Source organism: Neoarius graeffei, chromosome 7 (genome assembly GCF_027579695.1).
Source record: "Neoarius graeffei isolate fNeoGra1 chromosome 7, fNeoGra1.pri, whole genome shotgun sequence".
NCBI classification, from domain to species: Eukaryota; Metazoa; Chordata; class Actinopteri; order Siluriformes; family Ariidae; genus Neoarius; species Neoarius graeffei.
The window spans coordinates 47,653,228-47,679,653 of NC_083575.1; the positions used below are offsets into that span (position 1 = coordinate 47,653,228).

Sequence of the window (26,426 nt, forward strand, 5' to 3'; positions counted from 1 at the left end):
TTAATTTGAGGGGGAGCAAGCCGGAGCGCGCTCCGGAACCTCGGCCGGAGCACTCCGGGAGCAAGCTGGAGCGTGCTGCTTAATTTGAGGGGGAGCAAGCCGGAGCGCGCTCCGGAACCTCGGCCGGAGCACTCTGGGAGCAAGCTGGAGCGCGCTGCTTAATTTGAGGGGGAGCAAGCCGGAGCGTGCTCCAGCAGCTATTTACACTGGATCCGGTGTAAATAGCTGCTGGATCATAATTACAGTAAACTAGTAAATACAGTAAAGGAAAAACTTGAGACTGAAAGGTTTTAACAGTCATCCAAATGACTGAACGTAAACATTGCTACAGTAACATACCAGCTACTATGTTGTTGACATTAGCTAGCTTGACCTTCAAAATGGCGGACACCGGGGCGTCACGTGACCCTGTGACGTCAGGTGAAATACCTCAATACCCATATGCAGTACCGTAGTTCATTCTAAATGAAGGACAATTAAAAAAAAAAATTCTATGGCTTCACTAACATGTATTTACTGGGAATTTGCCCCCTTTGCATCTTTTGTGCATTTTCATCAAGTTGCCAAGCCATCCAGGTGCCAAAGTTGCCATTTGGTAACGTGTCATCCACATAAAGAATATCATCCTTCTTAAAGGAAAGATCCTGCTCTGTCTCAGCCACTCGGTCATAAAGTGCTCTGGAAGAAAAAAAAATACAAAGAAAATGCATCATATGGGGTGGAGATAATTTGCAAGCACCTGCAACTAGCTGCAAAACAAAACAATTTTCATTTATGAAAACAAACTGATCTATTTCTAAACAGCATACTGCTGTTCTCTTCATTGCCACTACAGCTACTCAATCCCTTTTCAGACAGACAGTCTCATTAACAGAGCCACTATTAGAACTGACAAATGGGAGACAATTACATATAGCTTTTAGAGGATGCAATTACTACCCCAGGTTCCTACATAATTAAAGAGATTAAGAACTTTCCTTTACAGAGTTCCAACATGTTATAGCCATATTTAGACCAGTCCATATCAGAGACATGTGTCAATGTGAAATTGACTAGTAAAGTGTAAATATGCCTAGACAACAATGTTCCACAGTACCTGATGTAAAATCCATCTCCAGCAGCATCTTTAAGCTGGTTAAACTCATCCACACGTTGCTGGACTTTCAGTGTGACCATTTCTGCCGGCTTGAGCATTTCCAGATAAGCTTCTTCTGCAGTCTTATTCTTCATAACCAACGAGTTATACTGAACAGAATAGTGGCACACACTCAGAGGGATAAAACATGGTAAAATGTGAAAAGCAGCCAAATCCCAAACTCCTTATATAATATACACTATTGTTCAAAAGTTTGGGGTCACCCAGACAATTTTGTGTTTTCCATGAAAAGTCACACTTTTATTTACCACCATAAGTTGTAAAATGAATAGAAAATATAGTCAAGACATTTTTCTGGCCATTTTGAGCATTTAATCGACCCCACAAATGTGATGCTCCAGAAACTCAATCTGCTCAAAGGAAGGTCAGTTTTATAGCTTCTCTAAAGAGCTCAACTGTTTTCAGCTGTGCTAACATGATTGTACAAGGGTTTTCTAATCATCCATTAGCCTTCTGAGGCAATGAGCAAACACATTCAGTGTGTTTACATGCACATCCAAATCGAGCTACTGTCGGTAATCGAGCTAAGGGTCCCAGCAGGGGTGCCAGAGAAATCCAATCCTACATGCACACAAGGAAATCGAGCTATTGTGTGAGGTACATTGTGCACCCGAGCCACAGGTGGCGCTACATGCCCCATCGTGTTGGTACACTTCCGGTTGTCGTCATGAAGAAGAGCTATTCAAGAGTGTAAACAAAGTTATCAGTTCCGTGTTCTCCATTGTGCGTTTTTCTCCCGTCCATGAATTTTAATATATTCAACTCCTTAAGCTGAATGAGCATGAACTCTGTCTCCTCATTGCTCCAGAAGTGCACGTTTCTGCTCGCCATTTTCTCTTCTTCGTTTGTTCCTCCTGACCTCTTCTGCTGCTCGCTACTACTGTTGTCATGCCGACCGAGGCTGTCGTGTTTCCCGCTTGTGGTCTCGTCACTTGTCACTTCCGGAAGGGGCAGTGCTGAAGTAAGTAGCTCGATAGGGTATACATGCACTAAGTAGCTCGGCAAAAATCGCATAATCTAGGTCGTGTAGCTCGATTACGAGAAATCAAGTTCAGTTCAATTTCAGCCTAGCTAAGGTGTATCCATGGCATTTAGAACTTCGATTTCAGTCGAGCAAAGGCAGAAATTCGATTTTCTCTATGTGCATGTAAACGCACTCATTGTACCATTAGAACACTGGAGTGATAGTTGCTGGAAATGGGCCTCTATACACCTATGTAGTAGGGCTGAACGATCTATCGTTTTCGACCGAAAATCGCGATCTCAGACAACACGATTTTGGGATCGTCAAAGCCGTGGTTTTTCTCAGTGCTCCTAAACTGACCCATGTTTTATTTCGTCAATAAATTGTCCTCATTTTTTTTACACTACAGACAAAAAAAATTACATTCAGGAAAGCCTTGTGGCACTCAGTGTGAAAGAATTTTGTGAATATCTCCTTCCGTTTTCGTGTAAATCCCCGTTGTTTGGAGGGAGCACTGTGAGGAAAAACTGCGCTTTCTCTGTCTCTGAGCGCGCGGGTGGGGGAGGGGCTGCTCACGCTCTCTCACACACACAGGAGGGAGGGGCCCTACAATAGCGACTGCTACGCGCACTGCATCACTCTTATTTCCCACAGGGGAATTGTTGGCTCTAGTTATAATTTATAATGCTTATGTACATTCTTTTACAAAAGTGCAATATTTTGATGCTGCTGAGCCATTGATCAACCTTTTTTTTTTATGTCTGATATGTTGTAGATGGGAAAAGTAAAAGAAGCAAAAGTTTACTTAAGAAAGATGGCTCTCTTTTTATTTTTATTTTAAGTTATTATAACTTGTTCCTCAGGCACTCAATGTTAATAAACAGGCCTACATTTGAAATCTGTTGACCTCAGTTTTCATTCTTGCATTAGCTTTATGGAATTCATTGTATTAATTAATTTGCACTGAAACTTGATTTAAAGAAAAAAAATCGTGGTTGAAATCGAAATCGCAATATCTGCCAGAAAAATCGCAATTCAATTTTTTCTTAAAATCGTTCAGCCCTACTATGTAGATATTGCACCAAAAACCAGACATTTGCAGCTAGAATAGTCATTTACCACATTAGCAATGTATAGAGTGGATTTCTGATTAGTTTAAAGTGATCTTCATTGAAAAGAACAGTGCTTTTCTTTCAAAAATAAGGACATTTCAAAGTGACCCCAAACTTTTGAATGGTAGTATATTATATATATATATATTTCTCTTCAAGACTACAAAACCTGTGGAACGAAAACCATTCTGTATGTATGTTAAGAGTCCCACAATTCATTTCCATCTGTGAATGCTGGAAATGAGATGCTAGATGCGATGCTTTGTCTGAACGAGCATGAGCTGCAGAGCATGCTTCATTCATTTGTCAGAGGGCTAAAGGCAACCATGTCTGGGATGTTATCAATTCCCTTTCCTTCCTCAGAAAGATTACTTAAGTTCAATAAGCGTGACAAGGAAAAAAAGAGAAGATAAATGTTGAACAAAAGAAAGGCCTAGAGTTGCACTGACACTAGAACAGAACAACAAAGCAACTTGTGAGAGGAAGAATGGATCGATATTTCACTCGCTGTTAATCAGCACAGCCATTACACTGAGCAAAATAAGAGCAATTTGGTGCAATTCATATAAAAATAATCAATAATAGCTTGAGAAGTAGCTCTGGCATAAACCTTTCAGCCTCCAGGCTGCCTTGCCCTCTTTATAATTTCCTGTGGAGATGCAAACTTTTGCACTCAATTACAGAGATCCATAAGACCAAGGGGAAACTCACCTCCAAGATCATGTCTCCAGGCATTAAGACATCTGCCAACTTAGCAGGACTGTCCTCCTCCAGATTCTCCACAAAGATCCCACACAGATTCCCTCCACAAATCTGAACACCCAGCTCCACCTGAGCCTTCCTCAAAGACACCACTCGTGGCTCTGGAATCTTCTTGCAGCCTTCTGACGACATTCTGGGACAGAACCGTCAAACAAAAATATATATATTTTTAATATATTTGTGTAAATTATATAGTACTTTTCAAACCATGTTCTGGTCAAGGTATTGCCTGCAAAATCTGTGTTTTTGGAGTAGAAAACACCACACCTGATGAAGCTGTGTGGGCTGGTGGTAGGTGTGGTCTGTTTGGATGATGGAGTGAGGGTTCCTTCATCCTGCTCACTGAGTGTGTCTATAGTTGAGTGGTTATCTGGTGTTGTAGCTCCACTGCCCTGAGGAGTGGACTGGCTGCTCACTGGCTCCATCCGAGAACTACGGCCAAAAGAGCCGATTTAAACCCGTGTCCACATGTTACCATATTAAACCCAGTTTAATGATGTATACCTGGAGCGGGAGTGGTTGCCCAGCTGGTACATGTGTGGGTTGTACTGTGCCATGATTGTTATGGTGTCACACTGCTGACCTATGACTAGACGTGCCTGCTGCTCAGTGGCATTACGCAGGTTTATCCCATTATACTGAGGAACATTACAGACAGGAAGGTCACTACCAGTCACAACTCAAATCAAACACTCAGAAGGAAAGAGAAAAGATACATACAGAATCACAGCTTATGATTGATCATCTCTGCTGACTTGTACATGAAAATTGAGCCGAGCCATAGTACTGACCTCAAGTAGCTGGTCTCCATACTCCAGGCCTGCCTGGTGAGCAATGCTGCCTCCAGTCACCTTGGATACAAAGATACCGCCATTCTCACCGCTGACAATGGAGATGCCCAGAGGTTCAGCGCCTTTATGCACAATCACATTCCTCGGCTCCTCCAGGTATGGCCTTTCAGAGCACAGGAATTACATCAGTGTCGCTATCAGATATCAGCTCTTCCCCCTTAGAACAGTGAATACCGACCCCAGTCATGCCAAGTGTCCGATACTTCCAAGGGTGCTCTAAAGGTCACAGACTGCACTGTACCCTAACACTGCAGTGCATTATGGAATTTCAGGAGGGCACCGAATATCCTACTCAACGATTTCAGACCTGATTATAAAAAGGTGCACTTAATAAGGAACGCGGTGTGGTTTATGACATACTACTGAAGCAAACATCTACTGTCTTGGCTTCAGCTCAAGCAACTCAAGTGGGGATTATATGCCGATCTGAGGCATTTCAGACATAAAACCAAAATTAAGCTGTGTAGGAGTGCTTCAAGACTGGAGTTGGGAAACGCTGTCCCATAGACTGTAGTCCACAATGTCTATCTTGACAGACACATAACCAGTGTGCATCTTCATGCAACTGGTACAGAGGGATAGAACATTAAACCAACTAGATATATAGGACTACAATTACAAGAAGATACAGCAACAAGTCAAAAACAAATCAAGAGAGAAATAAGCAAAGATCCAAAAAGGTGGGGACTTGTAGCCATCAACTCAAAAAGACCTGCAATGAGACCCATGCAAAAAAATGGCTGGAATAAAACTTAACGTAAAAACATTGGGGAGAGGGGCTGCCAGGAATAAAGTATTAAGAAAAAGAAAAGAACAGACAGCATTCTGAATTCATCCTTCAGCAAAATTTACTTTTTCATTTATTTAAACCTGACAAAGATCAGTAACGTCCAAAATACTTAGTGTACACGTTTAATAAAGAAAACCAATATACTAAAAATAGCAAACACTTTGCCCGATATCCAAACCTGATTAACTTATTATTAACTCGTTCAGAAAATTTATATTCACTTCTTCAGTCAACCCACTTCCATTCTATCGATACAACAAACAAGCAGGGATTTTCACAGCCAGTCATATACAATGCAGGTCTTTATTACAAAGAAGCAGGTCAATCAAGCATTCCTTGTGCATGACTGACAAGAAACAAACCTCAGGCTCCTGAGAGAGGAGAACCTAGGCCTAGCAGCCAGAGGGATTCTCAGAAATGATCTGTTACGGTACAGAGATCTGAAAGATTCATAGGAAGCAAAGAACAGAGGCAGAAGAGACACTGTGAGAAAATCTACAAAGAAGCAGAGAGACTCAGACTGAAGGAAGACAAATTTAAACAGACGAATGCAGGAAGAGATGTTAAAAACATCATAACGGAATTAAACAGGTAATGGAAGGAATGGCTGAAATAATGATCACCTTTGAACTGACCTTAGAAAAAGAGGAAAAGAAAAGAGTTTCTACCCACACATTCTGAACAGGTTTCTGAGTGAGCTGTTGCCGGGCAAGTGCTTGAGTGAACCAAACAGAGAGCTAGACATATATTAGACGACATGTGAAAGTGAGCTGTTGCTGAGCAACAGTGCTTTAGGATTGATGGGAGGGCTGTACCTGTCTTTCCTGTGGTCTCCCGTGGGTACGGGACTGACAGAGATCCGTGTGGAGATGGAGTTCTGGGACTGGCTGGAAGCAAATGAAGACGTCTCAAGATTGAGTGGGGACAGGGGTGGTGTGATGAGACTGGGACTGCTGCACTCCGAGTGGGACAGAGACCCTAACACACACACATGCACAGTTAATAAAACTAGCCTGTTACCATTTGAAGAGGTCCCATCAGTCCAAAAATAATCTTCGATTTAGCATGAATATTTGGTCGTATTAGCAATTTTAATGACAACCACAAATCCAAAAAAATTGGGACACTGTGTAAAACAAATAAAAACAGAATGCAATGATCTGCAAATCCTTTTTGACCTATATTCAATCAAATACAATATAAAGACAGATATTTAATGTTCAAACTGATGATCTTTATTGCTTTTTGTAAATACACACTCACATGGGTGCAAGTATAAAATTTTCAAAAACCTGAAAAAAGTCTGACAAGGTCAGAGGTGCATGGCACAGCCATGAGGGGGGGGTGTTTACAAAGGGGGGTGAGCCCCCCCCCCTTAGGGCTCGAAAAAAAATTTTAATTACAAGTTAAAATGGTTGTCTCTCATGCAAACATTTATAATATTAATAGTTATATGATTTGCATATTCACATCAAATGTTTAATACATTTCATCAATTCATCTGAAATAATATTTCAAGTACAAGGCTTGATGTTTCAAAACATCTAGCAACTACTAATTTAAAATGTTGAAACAACCATTTTTACTATGCTTTTGCTGTGATACCTTTTTTACAATATATACACTGGAATAGCGGTGTTGATTTGGTCGAACGACGTGCTACGTGCGTGAAACATGATATCACACATGCATAACACCGTGAAACAACGGGCTAGTCAGGACCGCTCGTCGGTGAGCGGCATATAAATTGAATGAGGTTTGTGGCGAAGACGAGATGAAAAGATTTGTCTCGTGCAGAGACTGTACCGCGGTAACCCGGTAATACGCTGAGAGTAGAGCCAATGATTTTCCGTTTCAAAATCTGGCTTTTTCCGTTTCGGACAATGAAAAAATCAGTTTCAATTCCATTTCACAATTTCAGTTCAAAAGTTTGGCTCCAATTTAGTAATTCTGGCTGGCATAATTTTACTTGGGTTTCAAAAGTATTGCATCTCTAGACACAAATGGTCCTTTGCATGATGAAGTCATTCATGAAAAAAATATATAATAAAACAATTACACTGACAGTAAGCTGATAAATTGCATTAATAAAAAAAATTAAAGTGGGATCACGGATTGAGACAACTCAAAATATTTTACTTTACATACTGATAACAGATAAATCAAGAAACTAGGATCACCGTTAACTAAAAACCCATCTCATATATAATATATGCAATATAATAGCATATACAATATCTCAATATAAATATTGAGAGTACTGATAAACTCATCTCATCTCATTATCTGTAGCCGCTTTATCCTGTTCTACAGGGTCGCAGGCAAGCTGGAGCCTATCCCAGCTGACTATGGGTGAAAGGCGGGGTACACCCTGGACAAGTCACCAGGTCATCACAGGGCTGACACATAGACCCAGACAACCATTCACACTCACACCTATGGTCAATTTAGAGTCTACTGATAAACTAATAGGGATAAATTAATATTCAGTAATACTTACTGAGCCTGAAATGACAATACTCATAACTGACTGTTTAAAAATATTACTCTATATCCATCTTTTTTAGTACACCACAAACTCATGAAACAATGTTTCCTAACAGAACACAGAACACACTCTCAAACAGACTAGAATAGTTTAACTTTGATTGTAATGACAGTCCTGAATATTCCTTGCAGATCAATCATTGCGCGCTCTCAGAGTACCGAGAAACGCTGCTCGATATCGCCATTATGATAGAGCATCATAAGTTGTTTAGTGTTGGTCTCCGTGAGACTGAATCTTCTGCCATTTAGAAGATGTTTATACATGGAAAAGGAGCGCTCAACATCCACACTCGCCACTGGCAACCATATGGCGTCCTTGGCCACCAGAGCATTCGTTTCTTTTAAGCGGTCGCCATTCTGGTTGCGACGCGGGGAGCGAATCTGTAAACAAGCAGCTCATTGGCTGGCTAAGTGTGCCACAAGCCAAATCACAATCACCGACAAAGCTGCCTTGACCGGAAAGGCATGTCTGCTTGGGCGTTAGCGGCAGTTACACTTTGACACACGAGCAGTGTTTCACTATAAAAATTCCGTAATTTCCATCCGTTTTCCGCGATCGCGGAAAATCATTGGCCCTATGAGAGTGAGACAGTGAGAGGGCCACCCCCCCCCCCCAAAAAAAAATCTTAATGGATTTACACAATTTGGAAAAATGACTTTTTCAGAACCGAAAAAAAACGGAGCTTCCGGCACATGCTGGAAAACTTGCACCCATACACTCGTTCTGAATTTGATGCCTGCAACACGTTGCAAAAAAGTTGGGACAGGGAAATGTTTACCACTGTCTCAAGTCATCTTTTCTTCTAAAAACAAACACTCAATAAGCATTTGGGAACTGAGGGCATTAATTGCTTAAGTTTTAAAAGTGCAATTCTTCCCCATTCTTGCTATATGACTTCAGTTGCTCAACAATCTGTGGTCTTCATTATATTTTGTGCCTCATGATGTGTCACACACTTTTTTTTTTAAAAGATTTTTTTTTGGCTTTTTTCACCTTTATTGGATAGGACAGTGTAGAGACAGGAAATGAGCGGGAGAGAGAGAGACGGGGAGTGATCGGGAAATGACATCGGGTCGGAATTGAACCCGGGTCCCCGGATTTATGGTATGGCGCCTTATCTACCTGAGCCATGACGCCCCCGTGTCACACATTTTCAATGGGAGATGGGTTTGGACTGCAAGCAGGCCAGTTTAGCACCTATGCTCTTATTACAAAACCACACTCTTCTTACATGCTCTTGTAACCCGTGCAGAATATGGCTCGGTGGAATAAGCAGGGACATCCCTGAAAAAGACATTGTCTGGATGGCAGCATATGTTGCTCCAAAACATGCATGTATCTTTCAGCATTAATGGAGCCTTCACAGATGTGCAAGCTCCTCATGCCATGGGCATTAACACAATCTCATACAATCACAGATGCTGGCACTGGTAACAATCTAGATGGTCCTTTTCCTCTTTAGCCCAGAGGACACAACGTCCATTATTTCCAAATGTTGTTCTTACACTGCTGGACTATTTGCCTATGCAGTTTTTCATAAAGTGGTGAACTTGTCCCCAATCTTTGCTTGTGAACAACTGAGCCTTTCCAATTACCAATTGACTTTGGGACATTCTACAACAGATGTTTTTTTGAGCATTCCACAACTTTTCCAGTCTTTTGTTGCACCTATCCCAACTTTTCCAGGACGTACTGCACACATCAAATTCAGAAGGCGTGTATATTTACAAAAAAATGAAGTTTCAGTTTGAACATGAAATATCTTGTCTTTACATTGTAAATCAAGTGACTATAGGTCAAAAAAGCATTTGCAAATTCTGATGCATTTACGTTTTATATCACATCCCAACTTCTTTGGAATCGGGGTTGTACAGTATTGGCAAGTTCTGAATACTGAAATAAATGTGCAATATCAATAAAGCTTTATGCTCTAAATGTATACCTCTGTCAGAGCCCAGCATTGAGCGTGGATATCGCGGTGTGGGAGGGATTTTTATCCTTTCCGTGCGATACTGTACATTACTGGATGAACCTACAAAGGACATAAAACCACCCAGGCACATGAAAAACTATGAATGAGAATGCGTGTCTAAAGACTAATCCTGTTGGAAAAATATTAGAGTGGAGACTGACCAAGTCTGGCACTGGATGGCAGCGAGTTCGTGCCATGAGAGGTTCGGCTGCTGCGGGAGGACTCCGAGTACTCAGCAGAACGCTTCTGGCTAAGATCTAGACTGAGGCGCCCTTGATGTTGGGGGCTGAAGCACAGACACAGAGACAGATGGAGAGGAAGCGAGAGAGAGGAAGGAGTGAGGGAGAGAATCGCACACAGAGTGAAGAGGAAAAAAGGGTCAGTGTGAACAGTATCATGCAAAATGGGAACTAGTAATTTCAGCATTGAGGGCTGCAGAACATTTACACTCTCCTGAGATTCTAAGACAGTATAATAAGATTGCGTAACCTGACTTTTTTTGTGACCCACTCCATACAATTTTAATTTTGCACCCAGTGTTTGGAGTTAAAAATGTAGACTTTTAACACATCAGTTTAATAGTTTGCTCACCTATAAAGGACTGCAAAGGATGTCTTTAAATAACATGATTTTCCTTTAAAGCACCACTGTTAATGCCATTGAAGCCTTGTTACAAAGGAAACTCCTGCAGAATTGTGTCCTGTTTGCATCGTTTCAGGTTGTTAAGCAGTTTTTTTTTCGCAGTCCAAATCCTGTGCTCAGATTGGCTGGTGAGCGGGTCCGTATCATATGGTACGGACCCCAGATACGGACCTCTGGCGACTCGCTCATTCACAACAAACATAGTAGCATTTTTTGTCAACATTTATCTTTTTTTTTAATAAGATTTATTTATAAGATTATCAAAAATCTTATAAATTTTTGTCAGCATTTCTCAGGAGAATAGCATTAATTTTACAGCATGGAGAGCGATAATGACAGTCTTCACAACAAAAGCGAGTTTTACTACCCTGAGGAAGAAGAAATAAAATAAAACATTTCAGGAGAAAGCTAAAAACCTGTAATTTGCTAACGCCGAGCAAAAACATGGCTGAATCCTGAATGACTCCTATTTGTATAAATAGGGGACTACATAGGTGGCAAAACGTAGTTTTTTTCCTGCCATGGAAGTGCACTTGTATACCGAGGAGGAAGCAATTTGCATTACAGCCGTGAATGAGGATTCAAAATGGGGGCTCGGCTCCGTTTGGTTTTCCCTTTCGGGCGCTCTCGTTTTCTGTTAGAATTTGGTAAAGAAAAAAATAAATATATTATTTACCAGCTTAAGGTCGGTCCGTATGGTGAAATACCGTGACCTCGGCCTTGAATACTGACCTCGGTCCAGAGAGCCTCGCTCAGTACTTTCAAGACCTCGGTCACGGTATTTCACCATACGGACCTCCCAGCTGCTAAATAACATTTATTTTCAGTGTTTCTGCTGCAATAAAAGTTATTTATTTAAATGTATAGACCTGTGTGCTGCATTCACACATTCTTAAGAAATATATTAGACTGGTGTTGGGTGGACCCAAAGTCAGCTAAATTATAAAGAGCAGGGCTTATTTTTATAACTTGCTTACTTGAGAATTCTCCACAAGGGGGCGCTATTAACACTAGTGTTTTTCCTTTCTTTGAAAATTCTTAGAGGTTGTTCTTAAAAAAAAAAACCCACATATTTCTCATGCTGACAAATACTTCAATTCACCCCTAAAGTTCAACTAGGTTCTGAAAATAACCATAGCACCACAAAGCTCGTTTTACAGAATGTGTATTCTTTTGTGGAAGCACCTTATAAGAGGTGCACCAATTAAAATTCAGCATGTGTAAGCCTTTACAGTACCTGGGATGTGTGTGTTGATGGCAGATCTGGTTGATGACAGAGGGGCAGTTGCTGGTGTGCACTCTGTGACTGCGGACAGTGTAAACTGGGTTCCGCATAACAGCTGTCACTGCTGTGCAAGGGGCCAGACCTCGATGTACTGAGTCTGGAGTGAAGACGAAGCAGATCTCTCATAAAAAGAACACACACTCGATCTTTATTGGCTCCTGTGTATTTCTGCCTGTGTTTCTAGTGAAAATCCCATCTCTCCAATCTAATGCCCTTGTCAAGTGAAAACAGTTAATACTATGGACTCTTTGAGGTCAGGCCTGAATGTAAATCCAACTGCTCCAGGCAACACATGAACAAAATTATATGGTAGTTCTGAAATCAGTTAACCTGGCCAAACGATGAATACAGATGTCCTGCTTTTACATGAAACTGGCCTGACGAATCTAGATAAAATTAAATTGTTTAATTCTTTGATAGAATATTGTAATGCAGTAAATAAAGTGTACTCATGCTAAGAGTGAACATGAGGATAAAAGCAGAAATGTATTCAAGAACTTCATTAGTACAGAGTGACTTACTAGGTGGCAGGGTTCCATTATAGAGTGTGGGAACAAACCCTACGCTGTGTCTGTAAGGGCGGCTAGGAGATGAGCGCAACACATCCCTCTGGTCTAAACTGTCCCCATCGTTAGAGTAGCTCTGTTCAACACACCCATGCAAGAAACACAAATTTGGCATGAATGAAAAAAAAATCTGACATGCATACATACACACAAAATTATTAGTAGATCAAAAGTATATAACTTAAAAAAAAAAAAAAACCCTCAATCTTAGGCTGTGAAGCTAACTGAAGCACACTGCAAAAAAATATCTTAGCAAGTGAAAATATCTTGAAAGTAGTTGAAACAATCTAGCATTTCCTATTAGAAGAATACAAGACACCAATTCTGAGATTATTAAACTTAGCTCTAGATTGCAACCAACTTATTCTAAGATGTCTTATCAAGTAAAAATATATCTGTCCATGCAGCAAGATAATTTCACTAGTATTAAGTAATTTTCTCCTCAAATTCAGTTTTCAATTTTTTGCAGTGCAGGCATTAAAGCTTCCAAATTTACCTGAAAGCTCTGGAGGGGGATGGACTGAGGAGTCATCCTGCGCCTGAGAGCTGGGGCTGATTTGGGACGTGGCCGCTTGACCTCAGGTTCATCAAGCCGTGTGCGCCCAATGTCCTCTTCACACGACTTCCTGGAGCTGAGCACCCTACCCTCGTGCCCGACTTCCGTAAAACACAAATTCCCATTACACTCTTCCTGTTGGCCCTCAGTAATGGTGGAGTCTGAGGCCGAGCTGCCCTGCTGCTTCGGCTTGAATTTGAACGAATCGCTACGTGTAGGTGGGGTTGGGGGTGTGGTCAGTGTCTCCGTTTTAGAAGGTTGTGGTGAATGGCTGGTTAGGTATTCCATTTTGGAAGGTGTGTCCGGCCTCTTGAAGGTGTCTGCATCAAAAATGGACTTCCTTTGCTTGGGTGACTTGTAGATGGACAGCTGGGCTGGGCTTTCTGCTACCATGGGAACTCCAACCACCATTTTGGGCCAAGTGCCACCGCTGTGCTTGGTGTCAGGTGCTGGCTCCAGGGTGCTGCACTCGGGTCCGGCTGACTCAGGGCGAGTGTAGCAAATCTCCTGGAAGGCACTGGGACCATAACGTGCACACAGGGTGCTGGGGTGCAGAGCAGAGGGAGAGAAGGGCTTCCTCTCCTCGGAGTCCGCCCTCTGCTTCCTTCTTTCTCCTCCCGCCTCGCCACTGTAAATGTCCGTTTGAGTGGAGCTATTGTGCTTCAGATTCCGGCTGTTACGAGAGTGGACCTCCGACATGTGAATTCTGCCATTGCACTTCTCCGCCTCCCTCACGCTCTCAAAGATGTTGTGGCCTGATGTGCTCTGGGGGAAGAACTGGTCAGGAGACAGAGGTTAAATAGCTAGGAGCTTCTCTAAATGTGACTCCTTCGGAACTCAATATTCTGATGAAAATGTTAAAACACAGCAAGCAGCTGACATGGGTTGCAAAAGCCTGAAAAATTACGTAATGCATCAAGGTGTGTATTTTAATTCGCTTACAGCACTTGACACAAACTCTACGACAATGGAAATAGTATCTCCACATTCAGAAATGAGATCACAAGCGTACACACACCACCCACTGAAATACACTCACCTTCATGAGGGAGAGGCTGAGTGAGTCCCTGCAGCCCCTCAGCAGAGCCTCACACTCGGTCAAAGATTTGTTATCCAGAGCTATTCCATTTATCTGGGAAGGGAAAATATAGGTCAACACATGAAAGAAAAGCAACAGGCAGCAGACTTCTTAACCATTTCATCGCACATTTACTGGGGGGAACGGAGGCGATGTACATTTTTGCATGCTTTATTAGTCCGACTGTGCCCCTTCAACATCAGACATTACGATTTACCCGGGAGTAAAGATGAAACAGCATATTCCGCAAAGCATCGATGGTGTTTAAATGATGTGCAAATAATTTTCCAAGGAAGGAGTTGCAAAAGTGATCCATTTGCAACGAATGGATTTGCGTGAATGTTCTGTAAACCATCAAGTTGCAAAAGCTAAAATTTCAGCTTGGACGAAAGTTTGTGAACCCCTCCTGAAATTATTTGTACATAAAGCTGCTATAATGTGTTCTAGTATTACTGAAGATTGTGCTACGTGAAATAGCCTCATCTTTGAACAAACAGCGTTAAGCTACCCATCTTCTGGAGCAGACCTGGGCATTTTACGGCCCGCGGGCCGCATCCGGCCCTTTGGTTCATTCTGACCGCCCCGCATAAGGTTAATTAGAAATTACAAAATAAATGCATTTCCTAATTTTACCTCATGCATGGACTGAATGTGCATTGCTTTTATTTTGAAGTTGCGTTCAACAAAAATGCAATGCACACGACATGAAATTCCACGAAACCTAATCCCGCGATAACTACTTCCGTAATTTGTCCAGACCAACCACAAACTTGTACGTCATCCTTCAAACGATCCAGCCAATCACACAGTGTGACATCACCAGCAGGCGCTGGAGCCCGAGCCTATCTGTAGATCTGATACCTACACCGAATCGACGTTTTCAGTGATGAAGTTTAACAAATCCAGGTATAGATGCTCTCTCACCAATAACCATCTGTCAGCTGTGCTTCGCATCTCCACCTCAGACATTCAACCTGACTTTGATGCACTCGTTAAAGACCAACAGAGACTAGATTTCTCTCACTGAGCAAATAAAAAACTGAAAAACACCAAATGAGGTGATTAGACTACAAATGTGGGCATCATTATTATAATATGATGCATCTTGCTTAATATTTGGAGTAGAAAGACAATATTGTGATGTCTTTATTGTGTTTTGGGGTGAATGTGACTGGGGAGAAAAAAAAAAAGGTACAAACGTTCACGTTTTGTTAACCACTGTTTTGGGAAATTTGATTGAATAAATGACATTTTTTGTAAGGCAACCTCTTTTTTTCCATACTCTTACCAGTTTGTAAAAACAATGTTATTTACTGCTTTATATAGAGAAATACAATTAATATTATGCAGAATTTAGTTCAGCCTTTTGGTCCGGCCCTCCACAAAATTTTCTGTTTCTCACGTGGCCCCATGGAAAAAAAATAATTGCCCACCCCTGCTCTGGAGGTTTCATATCATTTCAATACAACCCAATTTGTACTGACAGAAAAACAAGGGGCCATATCACAGCCATTCCAGATACCTAGAAAAGTTGACAAATTTCCTCAAACTTTCTTGTGAGGCACGGATAATTAACCCCCAGGTGTGCAAGCAGTTTCATTATAAATTTGCTCACATTACGATGTCAGGACTAAACAAGACTGGCACTCTTACCCTGCCCACACGAGGGATTTTGTACCGATACGAAACTACTTTCGTACCACGCAACATCTGTCCACACTAGCAACTATACCGGTACTGTAGCGGTATAACTGTATTGGTATGAAACCCACAAATGTATGGGTTTCGTACCGGTACTGTAGCGCTTCGCATAGTGTGGACAGATGAAGCGGCTCTGTATCGATACAAATATAATGCGCATGCGCAAAGTCACACACCTCAATCGATGTCTTCGCTGAATAAAATAGAGAAGAACGGAGATTCGTTTGTTTCTTTCTCAACTGCCTCGCATGTTTTATACGATTCGACTGAATAAATGACCACCAGAAATACAGACTGTACATTGACAACAAAAAGCACACACACGTTGTTTCATCCACCATATTCTCGGAAGGAAGTTACTCGGTAACCACGGAAACATTTTGCGCACGCGCATTTCAACTACTGTGAAAGAAAACCGCAAACATTTCTTGCTAGTGTGGACAGATGCACTAAACTGTACCGGTATACTTTGTATCGATACAGTTATACCACTTTCGTACCGGTATAAGTGTGAACACAGCATATGTATACAATTTATTTATTATAGCAACACGAAAACTGCAAAAAGCTACAATATTAAAATGAACGGATGTTTTTATTCGGTACTGTGTGCATCCTAACTAATCTCAGCATTTATGGATAAATGGATGAATTATAGTATTCCCATTGTTCAACAAATATGAATAATTTTGGTCAAATAATGCAGGCCACTGCAGACTTACAGCAATAAGGCGATCGCCGATGTTAAGGGACCCCTCTCTGGCAGCTGGACTACCTGCTGCTATAGCAGTCACATATACACCACCCTCCAGGCCAATGCCACTGTCTGAAAAGTCCATTCACAAGGGTAGAGTTAGTGAACAGAACAGAACCAGTCACACTCATTTTATTTAAATGACACTTTCCAGTGCAGAAAACTGAGTAAAGCACTACCTTTGTGCCCAATGAGATTAATGTGAACAGGAGTAACTAGTCTTCCTCCTAAAGACTTTCTCCTGCGCACCACCATATTGATCACACCTCCTCCATTAAGCACAGCTTTGATGACCTGCTTCTTGTCTTTATTAGTAAGGTCTATGTCATTTATCTTCAGCAGCCAGTCATTTACTCTGGAAGGCGAGAGACACACAGCTGGTTTGGCCAAAGTAATTGTTTCACAAAGTAAGAAGTGATCATCAAGAAAGCAATCAATACATTAAGTAATAATAATAATAATAATAATAATAATAATACCTTAACCTCCCATCTGCAATACTTCCTTTGTCCACCCTGGTAACAAAAATCCCACAATCTCCTGGTAAATATGGATCATTCACCCCTTCTGCAATATCAAACCCCAGCGCCTTCAAGTCCATGTCATCCTGCTCAGAGAACAGATTACAGCGTACATTGTCTTATGACACGTGATCAGAATTGAAAGCCGAGATCAAATTTAACCATAAAGGAGAATTATAGACTAAGATCAGAGATGCTTGTGCGTGGTGTTATACTAGAGACTCACTCTGTCCTTCTCAAACTCCACCACTTCAGTTTCCCATTCCAAGGAGTCTGTATCTATGGCTGAATCATGCGAACTGTGTGCCAGCAGTGGGTAGAATGGCGTCTCCTTCTCCTGCTGACACTCCATCTTCTCCCTGCGGCACAACACAACAACCATTAAAGCACCGTGGTGTACACCTCACACAGATCGCGCCTTCTGAGATCACACAAGGTCCAAAAGCACAGTGTAGAAATCTGTACTCCCAAACAGCCCTGTTTATTCTGCTGATCACTCAGTGAAAAATAATGAAAACTACGCTCAATCAGCACAGCTACTCATTCATACAACTGATGACTGTTGGGGCTGGTTTGAGCATTTCTATTGCTGGGCTTCAGTCATGTGACTTTTCTTAGCCGTTTTACCGGAAGTGAAATAGCTGGTGGTCTAAACGGTTGCCGTAGTGCAAACAACTAGCGATAACTTATCAGAGTATGCCTGTAATCTAGAAGCCATGGCTCGCTTTAGATATATTCAGAAGATTGCTGTGTGCAATGGAATCGACCCCTACAGTCCGGGAAAGAAGGATTTGTCATACAATCTCAAAAACTACGCTTCAGTTGAGTTCCCAGACATCTCAAACTATCTGGTGTTGCAGACGTCCTTCTACACCGCAAAACAGATGAAAGCGTGGAAGAGTATGGAGGCTTACAACTTTTTTGTACGTGGCTGGGTAAAGAACTTCGGTATCAAATCACTGCCGAATGAATCCTGTATTGTTTTTGCCCGTGTAAGCTTTTCATTCACGTCTTTACAACGAAGCGCTGCAAGTTGAAGTGTAAAAACAACAGTTGGCTTGATTCTCACTTGTGTCGGCTCTCATCTCTCAGGTAAATCATTCACAAAGATCATCAGAAACTCCTTTAAAGACCTGGATCTTAGTTAAACAAGACAGAGAAGTGATCACAATGCATTGTAACTGTATGGCTGGGGAAGAATTTTGTCACAACCTTCATGCATATGGACTTTGTGAGGAGGAAACAAAGAAACAGCTGGGGACTTTAGCGCTTTGTGACTTTAAAAAAAAAAAAAAAAAAAGATACCGTCAAATAACGACACATAGCAAGAAAAGTACTTGGAAAACACGAAGGACATAGCCGAGAGGGAGATACAAACCTTTCACGAAGTGATCACTGCAAACTCGAGCACGCTTCGACTCGGCTCCCTTCGATTTCAGTGAGAGGATCAAAAGTCACCTTTCTCGACGTCTTTTTGCGAACTCCTGTGTTCGTTCACCCTTTTTTAATTCGTTCATAGAACACCCTGAAAAAACTTATCAGTTTCATGGTTTGATCAATTCGAGCAACCTAAAGCAACGCAAGTGTAAGACATTTTTCAAATGCCACCAATGCACCTTCTCCATTCAAACGCTTTGTTAACTGAGCTTTGGTAGACCACCAGCTAAAGTTTTGAATAACTAATGAGGCGGATGCGAGGTCACGTGAAACCCAGCAATAACTGATGACCTCCTGGGATTCACATGAAGCAGTCTCTCGATTTTACTCCAAATGGTGCAACGGGGGGACGACACTTTCCAGTGAACGGCAGTCCTGTGGACGGAAACACTGTTGTTGAGAGAGGTCAGTGGAGAATGGACAGACAGGTTCAAGCTGACAGAAAGGTTACGGTAAATCAGATAACCACTCTACAGCTGTAGTGAGCAGAAAAGCATCTCAGAGTGCACAACACCGTGAACCACGAGGCAGATGGGCTACAGAAGCAGCAGACCACATCGGGTTCCACTTCTATCAGCCAAGAACAGAAAGATGAGGCTATAGTGAGCACAAGCTCACCAAAACTGAACAGCTGAAGATTGTAATACGTCGCCTGGTCTTATGAATCTCAATTTCTGCTTAGGCACATAGATGGAAAGGTCAGAAATTTGGCAGCAACAGCATGAATCCATAGACTCAACTTGCCTTGTATTAACAGTCCAAGCTGGTGGAGGTGGTGTAATGGGGTGGGGAACGTTTTCTTGGCACACTTTGGGTCTGTTAATACCAGTCAATCATTGCTTGAATGCCACAGCCCATCCGAGTGTTGCTGCTCATGTGCATCCCTTCATGACTACAATTTACCATCTTCTAATGGCTACTTCCAGCATCATAATGCACCAAGTCACAAAGCAAAAGTTGTCTCAAACTGAATCCAATAGAACACAGGAAGTTGGTTAACAGGTTTTTTTTTTTTTTAACCATAGTTTAAGTAGAACTAAACAGAACAAGGAGTTTGCTAGTAAGGTTTACAGCAGTACTGATGTGCTAGCTACCTCCATGGCAAATGCACTGATTTAGTGAGCTGATAGTCGTGTAAAAGAACATGCAACTTACAAAATAAAAAATAACTAGTTATAAGGGATAAGAGACATGACATGCATCATCTCCACCTTTACTTAAACATGAAATATTTTGTTTTGGGAAAAAAAATAAAATTCATACCATTTCAAAATTTATTGCAGTGCAAATATAATGAGCCAAAGCCCTTCCCATGCCTGTGGCGCATAGGGCGGCGCCGATCTCCGTTTCCGTAGCCCTCGGCCTCTCGCCTATAGACCTCTTGCAGTCACGTGACCGGAATGTAAACAGCCGCCATCTTGTTGGTAAAAAACACAGCTGAATACTGCTGCACTCGTGTACAAAATGGATCAATTTCAACCGACGGACTACACGGCTCATTTTTCTAATCAACAGATAACTAGATACATGTCTAAAATAAACGACCTACAGATTAGTGACCCTTATGGCTTTCCGGACGGAGTTTTCACGACCGTGTCAGTGGATATTGAACTGCCAGCAGAATACCCAGATGTGTATAATTACCTCATTAACTTTCCCTCGCTGTTCAGTGGTGAAGCACTGCGTGCTTATAAATCTCTGGACAGTTATCTTTACAGAAATTCAGGATTTGTCAGCCCCCCTCAGATGTGGCATCTTGTAAACAAGAAAATAACAATCCTCATTGGACGGGTAAGTCACTTAAGTATTGAGACCCCGCTGGTCTCGCTATCTCGTCCGGAATGTTGTGCATGCGATGGAAATCGCTACAAACCGTCATTTTCTGCTGGAAACCAATGTCCAGTAAGTCCATACGGTTGTAGTGGATATTGAAGTCCGGTACAGACAAACAACACGCAAAAATACACACAAAAAACATAAAAAAACGTGCACAGGTAGGGAGAGCTTGTAGTCGCAGCATCCCCATCATGCGCCGCCATATCCACTATTATGGCTGAATATTTTATATTATCAGTTAGATCAAGTATCAGTAGTCCATCACTATTACTGTATATATGGTATACCTGATGGCAGCAATCCATTTTGCACGCCTGTCAGGGTCCCGTGGCAGCCTACTGTCAAGTGTATGTAAGCATCATGGGTTCCCACACTTGAAAGGGAAGGACTCGGACACAGGATTCAACTCGTCTTATGTTTTATTGATTTTCAGTGGAGTTGACGTTGTAGTAGAATTGTATATAGTAGGATTTTCCAGAAGAAAAGGTAGAAGTAGAAGCAGAAGGCGGAAATATGGCGTTTGACCGACAAGGTGGCGTCTGTTTACAATCTGGATCGGATGTGACGTCACATGCAAGTGCTCCATTACACAGCTAGGGTTACAGTGGGGGGCTAGTCCTCCGGTAACCGCGAGAGTTTAACTCCCCACTCGCATCTGTATTGCAGCGTGCCTTGCCAGATAACAGTAGGTACCATTTTTATGATGGTCTTTGGTATGACCCAACCATGAGTAGAACTCGTGATCTCTTGATCGAGAGGTGGACACACTAACCACTAGGCCACTTGCCTATATGAGTGATTCCACGCTTATGGGTACTGAAATGGGGACATGAACTTATTCACCTAAAACCATTTCTTTTTTTACCATCAGGTCACAAAACATGTAATCTTTAATGAATATGTTAAAAGATAACTTTAATTTTCTGAGATGTAATAAAAACATATTTATATGCCAAAGTCAAGCCTATGAGTTCCAAAATGATGTCTGTTACATTACTTCTGTTACGATTGTCCATCTCGCGTCTGTTACAAATTAATTACAATCTAGCTATATACCATGTTAATCTTATTGAAAGAATGTGTATGTTTATTCTACTACACATGTTTATTAATTATATTTGCTAAAACATCACCTTCCTATGTTTCAAAAAGTAATTCTACATTGTTAAAATTGAGAATATATATGTCCACAACACTTCTGTTACGTTCGGACTTTGGCATATAAATATGTTTTTATTACATCTCAGAAAATTAAAGTTATCTTTTAACATATCATTCATTAAAGATTACATGTTTTGTGACCTGATGGTAAAAAAAGAAATGGTTTTAGGTGAATTTTTAAAAATAAGTTCATGTCCCCATTTCAGTACCCATAAGCGTGGAATCACTCATTATATATATATATATATATATATATATATATATATATATATATATATATATGAGCTGTCTGCCAAATAGATAAGACCAAGTTTAAAAATAATAATAATAAATTTTCGTTTAAAGGGGATATAAATGTTGCCTCAAGACCACATCTCCCAGGAGTTTTTAAAAAAAAAACAAAAAAAACAACCAAGCTGTAGGGTAATACTGGCAAACTGTTAAAGATATTTAGACAAAAGTAGAGCAAAGCCTGGAGGGTGTCACTGACTTCAAAAGACTTGGTACCACCTTGAATATTTGGCATATATTAACTAGCCACAAGAGGGAGCCTGAGGCAACAGTAGTGGCGTATTTCAGGAGCGCACATTTCATGGAGGGAGAAAGGTAAACCAAAGTGCTTACTTCAGTTCTTTCAGTTCTCTGACAGCATCATTCTTCTGTTTCCTCATGTCATCCAGGTTGCGCAAGGCATCAGCCAGGTCACTAACTGCACGGTCCCTTTCTCTGCGCAGGTTATCACACAGAGTCCTGCCACACAGTATAGAATAGCGTGACAATAAAACTAGGGGCATGTAATCCCATTCAAACATCTGTGATTATCATTTCATTTGTGTCAAAGGAAAAAGCATGAATGATATAACTCGTGTTTATGGAACTGGGAGTGTACCGGATACTTTCTCTCTCCGCCACAATCTTGTCTCTCTCCTGGAAGGCCCAGTCCCTGCGGCACTTCGCCACCTCAGCCTCCTGCACAGCCTCCTTCAGCTCCTGAGACATGGCCTCACACTGCTTCCTCAACACCTCAATCTCTTTATTGGCACGCTCCATGTCCAGAGTGGCTGTGTCTTGTTTCTGTTCACACAATGCGAAATTTAGCTGCTGGGTACAAAAGCTAAGAGGCAACATTGATCGCTTTGAATTTATTCTTCTGTCCACTGCTACAAGTTGAGAAACATGTCTCATGATTTCACATCCACAAACCTAAGTCCATTGAAATGCACAATCAGTCTAATCAGAATAAATCAGGGCCCTCTGATGGAGCCGAGTAGCAAATGGTGATTTTACCATTTTGTGTCTAACAGAAAAAGCTTACTGTTTTAAAAGTGATTTCTGCTGGAATATTATTGTGGTTTTTTTTTTGTGTGTGTGTGTGTGTGTGTGTGTGTGTGTGTGTGTGTGTGTGTATTATATAATTATTCCTGTAAATACTAGGCCCAGAGAAGACAAACAGTAGAAATGATGGATCTGTTATTACTTGCAAGTATACACAGACAGATGGCATCTGGAATAAAACACCAAATATTGCTTTACAAAAATTAGAGCAAACAAACCAAGCAATAATCACATAAAACAAAGCCGCATCTTAATTTGGAAACTCAATAACCATTTAATTTAGAAACTTAATAGGCGATTATTGAATTTAACTTTAGAATAGTTATAGAATTCTGTAACAATTATAGAATTTAATTTTACTGTTCAAATTCAATATTAAAGCTAGATGGCCTTTCGATTTCATAAATTCGGTGAAATTTAGTTCCCTCTGAAATTTGGTCATTGTGATTATTTCTGTAATATCTCCGGGGAAAAAAGCCACTCTGTGGCTGGGAAGTTATTTAATTTGAGGGGATTCCTGAGCAAATAATATGCATGAAATCGCTCGCTTCGTGCAGTCAAGCAGACCGAGGAAGTCCGTGTGCGCATGCGCAGGTTTACCTTCTTTTGGGTTTTACGGCAGCTGGCATCCACAGTGTTGTATTACTGCCATCTACAGGTTTACCCTTAACCATGCACTGACACAGTTAAATCATTCTGTCTCTAAACGAACAGCTGATCACACTGAGGTGCTCGCTGACCGCCGATATTTATTAGTTTGGTCCTGCGTTTCCTTTCCTTCGCAACGTAACGTCTTTTCTTCTCACGTTCCGTTACTGTAGTCGGTCTTTCATCAGGGATGCAAACGGCGCGCCTTTTGGCGGATGCCGCCTTTTTCACGGCTGAATCGCGCAGATCCGATTTTTTTTTGGGGGGGGGGGGGGGGGGGGGGGGGGGGGGGCGTTGGAGTGTCTGATTATAAGTTCAAAGTAAATTCTGTATTAAAATTACTAAATAAGCAAATGCCGTTACAGTCCATGAAACATAGGAAGTATGAGAAGAAAACAGTAAATCAGAAAGCTGCGCACGTTTGCGAGAAAGCTGCGCACACGTGCGCAGCTTTCTGATTTACTGTTTTCTTCTCATACTTATACTTCCTATGTTTCATGGACTGTAACGGCATTTGCTTATATACAGAATTTACTTTGATGAAATTATAATCAGACACTCCAACGCCCCCCCCAAAAAAATAAATAAATAAATCGGATCTGCGCGATTCAGCCGTGAAAAAGGCGGCATCCGCCAAAAGGCGCGCCGTTTGCATCCCTGTTTCATGTTTCATTCGCACACTCGCGTCCTCCATTTTTCTCTCCTGTTTCAAATTTGTATCCCACAATGCCTTGCACAAACAGGGAAAGCCCACCATGTGATGCATGACGTAGAATCTTGAATTGGGTCATGGTGAAGCAGGAAAAAATAGCGGAGAATTTAGGGCCACGTAGCCCTAAATTCATTACTTTTTCTATTTAAAAAAAACCTAATAAAACTGGAAGTCTGTGATTCAAATTCAGTAGCTTTCAGTCCACCAAACAAAAACAATTGAGTATCGGGGAAAATTCTTTTTATGACCTACGCTTGAAAAATCTGAAAGGCAGTCTACCTTTAATTCATACGAATTATTATAAAATGGCAAGCTACTCAGTTTGACTCCGGTGTCATAAGAACACGTGCAAGCACCTGTCTGGCCTGGTAGTACTCCCGCAGAAGCTGGTCCCTCTGTATAATGGCTTCAGTTCTTTCTTTCCTGGCCACGTCTCGCTCCTCACGCACAGTTTCGATGTCTTTGCATGCCTGACTCAGCTCTTTCTGAGCCTCTGCTTTGTCCTTCACTTCATGGCAGTATTTCTCCAGCAGCTCGTTACGCTCACAGATGGCTCGGTCTCGATCCACCAATGATGAATTAAGCTCCTACAAAGTACAAGATCATCAGCAAATGCAACATGCTCCATTATTTATCTGACCAGTAAACGTTGGCGGACTCGCAGGCCAGCGAGGTCATGACTTAATATTGTAGAGCACTCCAGTATGAGGGCTTTATAGTCAGTCAGTTATGACGACTTATAGTATATTGTGCAAGCCAAGAATACACATGGAGCTTTTTTGGTCACTTGTTCAATAAACACTTCTTCTCGGTGACCTACAAACTGTCCTCACGCCAAAAAAAAAAAAAACCAACCCCTACACCACCCACAGCCTTCTCTACCATTGTCACAGTTACCTGTCTGAGTGCTTCCAGCTCTTCGCTGGCCACCATCTTCTCCGACGAGTTGTTTTTGAGGCGGGCTTCAGCTGCTTCCAGTTCCGTCTGCAGCTTGTCTACTTCTTTGATGACCTGGTCCCTTTCACTCATGATCAGCCTGTACTCGTTAAACACGGAGTCTCGCTCCTCCTTGTACTTCTCCGCATCCTTCACCGCCTTCAGCTGGAAGTTCTTGTAGCGCGTCACCTCTGACTGCAGCCTCTCCATCTCTCTTTGTAGCTCCTTATTCTGAGCTGAAGCTTTATTCAGCTCCTGCTGTACAGAATCGAACCTGACATGGTCCAAGCAAACAGTCAGTGTTTTATGACTCTGCGTTGGTGTTTGATGCCGTACGACAAGGTTAAATAAACTCTTTCAGTCGATAAATCACAGGTTCTTGACCCTGGGTCATGGAGTACCTTACGTCCTGTACATTTTAGTGTTTCCCCCTGCGCTAACACAGCCACTTCAACTTAGGAACGGCAGTTAATTAGCTGATAAGTTGAATGGAGCAGGGATACTCCAGAAACAGGGTTAGGAACCTGTGCTGTAAGTAACTGTTGCATTTATATGGCATTAAATGTCACAGAATGCACACAGATGACTGGTTACTATACAAGCCTTACTTTGTAAATGTTTATATCGATATTTGGCTTTTGGGATGTGTTCTATTGCTTTCTCAGCAGCAAACACAAAAGAACTACAGCCGAGGGCAGAGTATCACGGAAAAAGCAACCACAAACTGCCTTCCAAATAATATGAAGCCATTAATACTCCACCTACCTGCATCAGTACAGGTTTTTCACATAATATATTGACATAATATTTATTCAGCGCCCCATTGTGCAGTTTGGTACTTGGCCATCCAACTGGCCCAGCTACCACGGTCCTGCTTCTGAATCTGTTTAAACAGTCTGAATGAAAAGGGGTGTGCCTGGGTCTTTGGTTGAAAAACATCACTAGCTAAAGCAAATAAGCAGAGGTTGGAAAAACACAGTGCTTTTCGCTTCTCCTGTACCAAACAGCCAGTAAGAGAACTTTTTCTCCTGCCAGTCTCAACAAGGTAAGCATCAGAATGAAGCAAATAAGTTTTATAATGATGTATATTTAAGAACTTCAGT

General features: G+C 41.6%; 1 protein-coding gene across 2 annotated transcripts in view; it reads right to left on the bottom strand.

Moving 5' to 3' along the window:
• The window catches only part of dlg5a (discs, large homolog 5a (Drosophila)), a 101,577-nt gene that overhangs the window by 20,386 nt on the left and 54,765 nt on the right, over nucleotides 1-26,426 (bottom strand). For both annotated transcript variants that reach the window (XM_060925808.1, XM_060925807.1), the window contains exons 7-27: nucleotides 25,285-25,597; nucleotides 24,744-24,974; nucleotides 22,582-22,766; nucleotides 22,317-22,442; nucleotides 17,485-17,617; nucleotides 17,217-17,344; nucleotides 16,917-17,092; nucleotides 16,706-16,809; nucleotides 14,244-14,336; nucleotides 13,145-13,981; nucleotides 12,604-12,724; nucleotides 12,035-12,179; nucleotides 10,317-10,441; nucleotides 10,126-10,215; nucleotides 6,451-6,613; nucleotides 4,786-4,948; nucleotides 4,499-4,632; nucleotides 4,262-4,426; nucleotides 3,944-4,127; nucleotides 1,097-1,245; nucleotides 508-678 (exon numbers count right to left, since the gene is read on the bottom strand). In XM_060925808.1, the coding sequence (XP_060781791.1) occupies nucleotides 508-678; nucleotides 1,097-1,245; nucleotides 3,944-4,127; nucleotides 4,262-4,426; nucleotides 4,499-4,632; nucleotides 4,786-4,948; nucleotides 6,451-6,613; nucleotides 10,126-10,215; nucleotides 10,317-10,441; nucleotides 12,035-12,179; nucleotides 12,604-12,724; nucleotides 13,145-13,981; nucleotides 14,244-14,336; nucleotides 16,706-16,809; nucleotides 16,917-17,092; nucleotides 17,217-17,344; nucleotides 17,485-17,617; nucleotides 22,317-22,442; nucleotides 22,582-22,766; nucleotides 24,744-24,974; nucleotides 25,285-25,597 (3,936 nt within the window). The remainder of the gene's footprint in view (nucleotides 1-507; nucleotides 679-1,096; nucleotides 1,246-3,943; nucleotides 4,128-4,261; nucleotides 4,427-4,498; nucleotides 4,633-4,785; nucleotides 4,949-6,450; nucleotides 6,614-10,125; nucleotides 10,216-10,316; nucleotides 10,442-12,034; nucleotides 12,180-12,603; nucleotides 12,725-13,144; nucleotides 13,982-14,243; nucleotides 14,337-16,705; nucleotides 16,810-16,916; nucleotides 17,093-17,216; nucleotides 17,345-17,484; nucleotides 17,618-22,316; nucleotides 22,443-22,581; nucleotides 22,767-24,743; nucleotides 24,975-25,284; nucleotides 25,598-26,426) is intronic.